Source organism: Acanthochromis polyacanthus, chromosome 2 (assembly GCF_021347895.1).
Source record: "Acanthochromis polyacanthus isolate Apoly-LR-REF ecotype Palm Island chromosome 2, KAUST_Apoly_ChrSc, whole genome shotgun sequence".
NCBI classification, from domain to species: domain Eukaryota; kingdom Metazoa; phylum Chordata; class Actinopteri; family Pomacentridae; genus Acanthochromis; species Acanthochromis polyacanthus.
Window position 1 is genome coordinate 38,002,507 of NC_067114.1, and position 8,361 is coordinate 38,010,867.

Here is an 8,361-nt window from a genome sequence, read left to right on the forward strand (position 1 = left end):
GCTGATGTTCAAATGCATCATCATTTACATTCACATTTATTCACTATCACTCTTCCCTGCCTTAGTTGGCACACCGCTGTATAATGTATTATGATATTTATTACAGCATTCCAGTGCTGTATTAGTGTACAATAAAGATTATTTTTAATCCACAGATAATTTCCTCCATTATTTGATTCTTTGGTTTGTAAAAATCAGCATGCCTTTAATTACTCACTAAATTATCAAAACAGCTGGGTAACGGTTTAGTTTTTTTTTTTTAGTTTCTGGTTTACTGTATAAACTGTCCGATGGTTTGATTTACAACAATAAATCGTACAAGTTCATCATATGGTCTATGTATGAAATGTAGAAAGTAGTATGAAAAGAAAATACGAAGGAAAGTAAAACTCAAATTTGCACTCAAGTACAGTGTCTAGGTAAATGTACTTACATAGTTGAATTCCAGAATTTTCGTATCCCAGATTATAGTTTAAGTGTTTTGTGTATATAGATGAAGTGTATCACATCTTGGTGTTCTTTGTTGTTGTTGTTTTTTTTTAAAAATTTTTTTCGCTTGCACATATGTCATAGTTGTGTGCGTATTCTTATATGTTCTGATATATTTAACAGAGTATAGACCCTTTATTTGTTTACAAACATTGTGACGTTTTTTGTGGGCGGGGCTTATGCTGGATGCAAAAGCGGAGCGAGAAGTAAAGCAGGACTGGGAGTATATAGTTTGCGCTGGGAGTTTGCGCTGCAAACTCGAGCATTTTTAACCTGTTAAACTTCAGTGTACTGCCGGTGGTACACTAATTTGCATAGGAATTTCAAGAATGCCCGACGGCTGCAAACGCGATTATATAAACATTATACGCCGATGGAAAGCTTAGATTCTCATGAATCCGCCGGTATAAACCACTTTCAGATGTGATAACCACAGCGGGTAATATAAACACATTTGTCCGACATACAACGAATATCCATCCATCCTTTCTCTGTACACGGCTTTAACGTACACAGCGTGACTCACATTTCCGGGTTCATTATTACACACAGATGAAAATATTCCACAAAAACGGCCATAATCCAACCTTTTACATCCAGACGACACAAGCCAGTAAACTATTTTGTCCAAAACATGTCTTGAAGTCGGTATATAATCCTCGAATCGGTCGTTTTCAAGGAAATGCACCTCGCGATGCCCGTCCAATATTCCCTGTATTTCTCGTCATATTTAACGGGTTATTGTTTTTGATTGTATTTTTTCTGTGTCTTGTTGTGTCCTTGTTCTTATGGTGTGTGTATTTGGACCCAGAGTTTGGAATAAAGCTGAACTGAATTGAATTGAATATTTTTTATTTACAAATAGAATATTAGCGATTTTTTGTAGTGAAAATGGCTGGAATTGACTGCAGGTGATCTCTCTGTCCAGTCTTTTCGCCTCAGTGCATTTAACCTCAACTGTCTTCGTTCCCTCTGAGCACGAGTGTTCGGTGGAATCCTATAAAACTTTAATTTGCGTTCGCCAATGTCATTCCTCCTATTCTGGCATCCAAAAACACAGCAGGACGACATTTTAGAAAAGTTGATAGAGCCTAGTCCCTCAGTCTTTCGCCTTTCGGTCACGGCCGCGGGCTTCCTCTTTTGCCTCCAGCTAAAGCTGTGACGTCATTCGTGACGTGGGTCATTAAAGGGTCTATTAGGGAGCCTTTAGATAAACAAATAAAGAATATACTATTCTGAGTTTTTGCCACAGACTGTATATAAAAGATGGACAAAGCTTTTGGATCTGAAAAGTGAAGCCAGTTCAAATAAACCTGTATTCTTTCTAGCATCCAGCAGGGGGTGACTCAGTAAGTCAGATTGTAGAGAAGTCTAAGAGAAAATGAATCTACTTCTCACTTGACCTGTTGCCTCAGTAAATAGTCTCCTCTTGAGTTTTTGGTTTTGATTGCTAATTTAAAGCCTCCTTCAATACTGAATGGTGTTAATTTAGAAAATCAACATCCTATTCTGAAGAAAATATATGATAAAGTTGGGTTTATTTTAGTGTTGGCAACTTAGTGTCAAGCATTTTGAAACCTCAAATTCCAGATTTGAGGTTTCAAAACAATAGTCTGCAAACCAATAGACATCTTAGTAGCTTAGTCTATTTTTTATATACAATCTATAGTTTTTAGCTGTTTTTGCAGCCCCAAAGTAGCCACAAAAAAAAAATCAACTAAAACTTGCTCAGTTAAGTAAAGTCCAATGCTTTAAACCACCATAACAGCAGAGACAGAAAAATGAAATGGGATATATTGTTAGCAGACTAGCATAGGTACCCACAGCATACTATCAATAGTGTCATAACTTATTGTACAAGACAAAATGTTCAAACATTTAAATTAGAAATAAAGAGCTTAATTGAAATAACTGATTATATCACATAAATATGGAATGATTTGGTTTTTATCTATTTTTTGGAAGGATTTTATTTTTTTGTTTTTTTGTACATTGAACATGGCCATCAAGAAATACAAGAATCCAAACACACAACAACAGACTGTACTGCATTTACAATTTTCTGTAAATATGGGGTTTCCACAGACCACGGGGCTTCCAGCACAGCAAGGATTCAGACCAGCTGTCAAAATCCTGGCAGCAACTGCAGCCAAGAAAAAAGTGAACAGCATCCTCCAGCTTCAAACCACAGGAGGCTCAACATGGAGACACAGGTGAACCTTTTAAAGTTACAGTGAGAAGACAGCACCTCTGTCAGCCTGGAAGCAAAACCGTGTGGGTGGTGAACCCACTCGGCGAGAGATCAGGGCAGCTTCCCGCAGTTCTGGATGACCCAGCCGGTAGCGTTGACATCCAGCTTCAGCATGTTCATGACCCACTCGTCCTTCTGAGCTCCCTCCATGAACTCAAATAATGTGATCTGGCCTGCAGGGAAGCAAAGGCAACAATGAGAACTTGGCAAAAAAAAAAAAAAAAAGAGGAAAGAGAGAGCAACAGTGGAATCAAATCAATCTGAATATCTTTTTTTATCCACATATATATATTTTATTTATCCATATATGTTTCTGTGGCAAAAATGTCAATGATTTACCTAAAGCTAAAAATGCGAAGCAGAAAGTCTTTTCTGATTCTGATTCTGAACCCTTGAAATCGTAAACTCTGGATCAGAGAAGCTTGGTTAATTAGCAATGGTAAGTGTTGGTGTCTCCAGATCTGCAAATCTATTAATTCCTGTTTAAATTATCGTAAATGACCGTCCCAATGAGTCAGTCACCCTGATGTTTTTGATGCAATGTAAATGAACAAATACTGTAGCCACTCTTTACAGTCTTTGGAAAATGGCCCAGTTGTGTTTTTACAACAGATCCTGGTACATTCTAATGCAAACACAATCACATTTTTCTCTGGTTTTGTCAAACACACCGCGTTATTACTCACCGTCATGATTCTGGTCGACCAGCTCAAAGATTCGGTCGCAGATTTCGCTTGGGGTCAAACTGATGTCAGTCTTCTGAAGCTTGATTTTGTAAATAATCTGCATGAAATACATGGAATTTTTCTGTGATCAAAAACAGCAACTATCACTTGAAGTTTATTTACTAAAACATTCAGTTCTGCACCACAGACAGTGTTTCAGACATGCAGTCCTGTCTGTTGATCTGATGACATCTAACTGCTTGGGGAACACTTTTTCTACATTTCAGCACCAGCTAGGCTTCATATTTAGTTTTCTGATTTATTAGTACATAATTATGTATCATGTAAACCTTGATGCAGTGTCCAGTATCTCGTGTATGTCACTGTGGTGTCTGAAAGAAGCGACGAACATTATAAGTTGTCTAAATGACACTATTTTGTCACTTTAATATATTTAGAAATCCAGTAATGCTGCAAATGACACGTCTGAAAAAAAGGCTGCTATTCATAGACACGTTTGAGAGTTGATATGACAACTATTTTAACTTGAAGGAGAAATTAGAAGAAGAAAGTGTAGTATTTTTGATTGGCTCTAATATGTGACAAAGTAGTAATAATATAGCACTATCTGAAACAACAAGGGGATTAAATGTGTTTCTCTAGGGTCCCTGAGAAAAATATTACCTAATTCCTGTCAAGCAAATAGCCCATGATGACAGCGAGCTAATTTTACACATGTCCGAATTTAGAAGTGGCTTCCAGTGGAGATGTTCACTTCAGGAATAGCTTGACTAGAGACCCTGCACCCTGTGAAGCTCCAGTACATGAACCCTGGTGCTAATCCCAGTCATTCGGGCACTATATTAATCTGTCTTGAGAAGATTTGTGTTATGAAACCAAGAAATTTTTTTTGAGACTGTGATATTACCTGACTTTCTCCCACTGCACTTTGGTGCTCATTTCCAAACATTTTACTGCATGAACTGCATAAACAAATCACAAAAGTAAAGTTTTTCCATGAATAGTTGCTGTCGAAAGAGGTTTTTCTCACCCTTGTGATACGCTGCACCTCATTTCGGTCCAACCTGTCGTTTCCGTCCTTGTCGTACATCTTGAAGGACCACTTGAGTCGATCTTCAAGATTCCCGCGCAAAATCAAGTGAGGTGCAACCACATATTCGAGGAAATCCAGAGCGTTATCCTGCCAGTAAAGAAACCAGAGTTACACTCACAGTAACACTTTAAATCTAACTTTATTACAAGAAGCTGTTGTGAATTTTAAGAGAGAAGATACAAGACGTTATTACTCCCAATGGAAATTCTTTCTACTTTATTGGTGTCGAAGGAGTAGAATATGGTCTCGATGTAGAGCGACTCCTCCTCAGAGCTGCTTGGGACCCCAAAGATCATCTGCAACTTGTGTAAGTGCTGCGCACTGCTCGGACACTCCTTCATAAAAATGATGCACAGCTCCTGAACCTGGGCCAGATCTATCTCCTCGTTGTGGCTTTCTTCTTGCCCCATGGCGTCCAATCAAGGAATTCCTGCTGCGATGTTTTAATTGAAGGTTTCTTGCGCCTGTCCTCAAGCGCATCTGCTCTCATTGTTCAGTCACACTAAAGAGCTTTGCACCGATGTCCAGCCTCCCTCTCTCTGCAGAGCACAGCAGGTTACTGATAGCTTCAGCTAATCTTATTAACCAGTTAATCACTTGATCTTTAGTCAGTGAGCACATTTGAGAATTTGGCAAAACTCTACCAACCGAGGGCCAAAATGGAGATCACTGAGGTGTCTACTTAATTGTAAAACAGGTTGGATCAATTTAATCGACTGGCTTCGATGTCTGGAAGAAAAAAACAAACAGCTCCAGTTCTCCTCTATAAATGCTACCTTAGCAGGGATGTTGACCAAAACAAACAATTCTTCAGTCTCTTCATGTAATCCAGACTGATTCCATGAGATCAGGACTCTGTTTGGAACCATCTGCTGCAGGATTCTTTGTTTCTGTTGTTCTTGAAGACCGCTGCTTATGTCTCTAGCTGGATGTCTGGGTTTGCTTTTCTGCTGCATGATGATCAGATTCCTCCTTAAAGGTGTTTTCTGATGGATGAGAACCTAAACATCTCTGTGGCAGGGATTGGTCCACGGTGGGAGGAAGTCATTTTAACAACTTACTGGCAATGAAAGGAACAAGTATAACAGTAGTTTCTTGTCTTTGAAGAACAAATTTGAAGGTTAAAGTCATAAATATGAAGCTAAAGGGGTGACTGACATCAAGAAATGGTACCAGTTAATAGAAAAGGCCTGTTTGAAGCAGAAATTTAACACAGTAAACAGGAGTCAGATTGAGCAGACAGTGTTATGCCCCTTGGTGGTCTTATACCTTCCCTCATTGTGACCCTTCCTGACCATGTTTCAAGTACGCTTTGTTATCTTGACCAGGATTGGTTCCTCATCCTGCCTGTGCTCCCAGCTGATTGGTCTGGAGCTGCAGTTCTCCTTCCTCTCCCCGCCCACCTTTGGTTCTGATTGGACCACAGCCCAGCCAGTGCACTTTTTCATTTGCCTGCTAGTCATTGTGTGTGTTTTGCACCCAACTAGAATCATTACTATTTTTGGTGTCATAAATGGTCTGAGAAAGTTCTGCAACTTTTTACTAATGTTTTCTTTTAGTTCCCCAGTATGCTCTTCCCAGGATAACTGAACACGATGTGAACATGTTTGGTGAAAACACTGTCAGACTGTTTTGATGTGAACTGAAGCACTAAGAACATTCCTCATTTATTGTCATTTTACAGATTCTATAGTCTGTCAACAAGAAAAATGTAATGAGATACGAGATAGAAAAGCTTCGACCTGTCAATTATTAGATTGAAACGTTGCTTCTTTGTTTTGGGAGCAATGCAATTAAGAAAAAGCTGATCTGCTGGCTGTGCTTTCTAAAGGTGTTACACTGATTAGAGCCAATTTGATTGGATTGGATTAGATCAGGTAACAGGCAGATTACAGCACCATGGATCACCAAAGGCCAAAGACTGCACAGCTATACACCTCATAAAAGACAACATGGGAAAAATAAACACATTTAGGTTGTTTTCCTTCTGAAAACTGTGCTTAATGTTGGGATGATGTTTTGGGGCAAAAAAGTAGCAAAAAGTAACTTTTGTTTCAGTTTTTAGGCGGATCTGAGAGCGTTGAGGTCGATTGACTGAATCATCTGAGAACAACACCATCAGTGAAGGCAGTACATTCAGAAGATGGTGGTAAGTGATGGACTAGATTCTGCCTCATAGGCCTGATGACCTGAATTTTGAGACACAGATGTAATCTTGAACCCACACACACTATAGGTTCCCACCACTTTGTTACTGAACACAACTCCGACTGGCACAAGGGAAAAAATAATAATAATAATAAAAAGAAAATTGAGATAATCACCAAAACAAACCTTGAATTAATGCAACTGGAATGAAAATATATCGTCCAATCTCTTTCTCATTGATAGAATTTTGTGACGTTTTATTGCTGGCCCTGGTGAGATGATTTTCATTGCAGTAGAATGATTTATTTAAAACCATTTTGGGATCTTTTTTAACTCATAGACATCCACAACCTTTATTTCTAAAGGCCTCACCTCGCCTTTCATGGATTTAAAATTGTGAGACATGTCGGACTGTACTTGTTTGTTCCGTGTGATTATCTGTAGGTTTGCAGATTCATTTAAAATCTGACAATTACCACAGACAGGAAAAAATGCAGTTTTCAGTGCTTTAACTGCTGTCGTAGGGTCTGAGCAGCCTGACAGGAGGAATCCAGAGCGAAAAAAAAACCCATGAAGCTATCAATGCTAATGTTGTATTTTATTTTTATTTGCCATTATTTTACCTAGAAATCTCCTACACAGTTTATGCACCTGAAACCTACGGCTCAGGGGCATTTTGAAGACTATATGCCAAATGTGCATGTCATTTTTTATTTACTCACATTATTCATTGTTATTGGCAGAATCTTTAACTTTTATTTATGACAACTTTTACAATCCTTTTTGCATTTGAAGGGTGCAAAAAACCCTGTCTGAATCTAATTTTACTAGAGAAAAAAATAGCCCAACTGTGTGAAAACTGCTCTATCTGTCAACATAAGGAGTTCTACATAAACTAAGCCCTTGTTCTGCAAAGTTCTGGCCATATTTGCAGTGGGAAGGCTTATTTAGTTCCCAGAAAATCTTTGTAAAGTGAGGATAATGTACACTAAAAACATTCTGAAACAAAGAATATTTTTGCATAGAGAAGAACTGGTACAATATTAATATTTCTCTACAAATAGAAGGAACTGTGTGAACTCTAGTTGTCACAAAATTTTTCTCCAGTATGGAAAACATTCATGTGTTGGGAAATGTGTTGCTCCACAGATTCAGATTTTGACCAGAGTTTACTTGTTTATCATTTGGGATGCAAGACCTGTCAGGGTCCTCTCCTCATCCCATCCCCACCTGACATCCCAAAAAACCCTTTTCCCTACCTTTCTCTCTGCCTCTCTGTTCCTCTGTCTCTGTGTCTCCCCTTCGGTCTCCCATCCGCTCCTCTACCTCTGTCTTCCCCTGTAGTATGGCACCTGAGTGGAGTTCGGTTTCTCAGCTGACTCCACTCAGGTAATCAACCACATCCACGGGTCCCGGGCAGCTGGAAGACATCTCGTTGATTACCACCTCTGCAATAAAGACCGGCTCATCCTTCCACACCCTGCCAGATTGTCAAACCTGACTACCACGTCAGTTTGCTCTCTAGCCGTGCTGTTTTCCCCCTGCGTGTTTTAAGGGACCAAAGCTAATGTTTTTCTCCTTTCTCTTCGCCTAGAGGATCCAGCTGCCCGGATCCCCTCCTGCCCTGCCACTCAAACTGCGACCCACTCTGGTTCCCCACCTCGGCTCCCTCCTGCTTCATGCTTCCCCTTTGG

General features: G+C 39.4%; 1 protein-coding gene across 1 annotated transcript; it reads right to left on the bottom strand.

Annotated features, from left to right (window-relative positions):
- Positions 1 to 2,499: 2,499 nt before the first annotated feature.
- On the bottom strand, positions 2,500 to 4,937 carry LOC110957835 (guanylyl cyclase-activating protein 2-like). The gene is made up of 4 exons (XM_022204042.2): positions 4,735 to 4,937; positions 4,457 to 4,606; positions 3,427 to 3,523; positions 2,500 to 2,913 (listed from the first exon to the last, which is right to left on the bottom strand). The coding sequence occupies exons 1-4, from the start codon at positions 4,927 to 4,929 to the stop codon at positions 2,792 to 2,794; spliced, it is 564 nt and encodes a 187-aa protein (XP_022059734.2). The 5' UTR covers positions 4,930 to 4,937; the 3' UTR covers positions 2,500 to 2,791.
- Positions 4,938 to 8,361: the final 3,424 nt, after the last annotated feature.

Coding starts and splice junctions, on each gene's coding strand:
- LOC110957835 (XM_022204042.2), bottom strand. CDS start 4,929: ATGGGGCAAGAAGAAAGCCACAACGAGGAGATAGATCTGGCCCAGGTT. Junction 3,524..4,456: donor AGGTGCAGCGTATCACAAGG/GTGAGAAAAACC, acceptor TATTTCATGCAG/ATTATTTACAAAATCAAGCT. Junction 2,914..3,426: donor GGTCGACCAGAATCATGACG/GTGAGTAATAAC, acceptor GCTTCCCTGCAG/GCCAGATCACATTATTTGAG.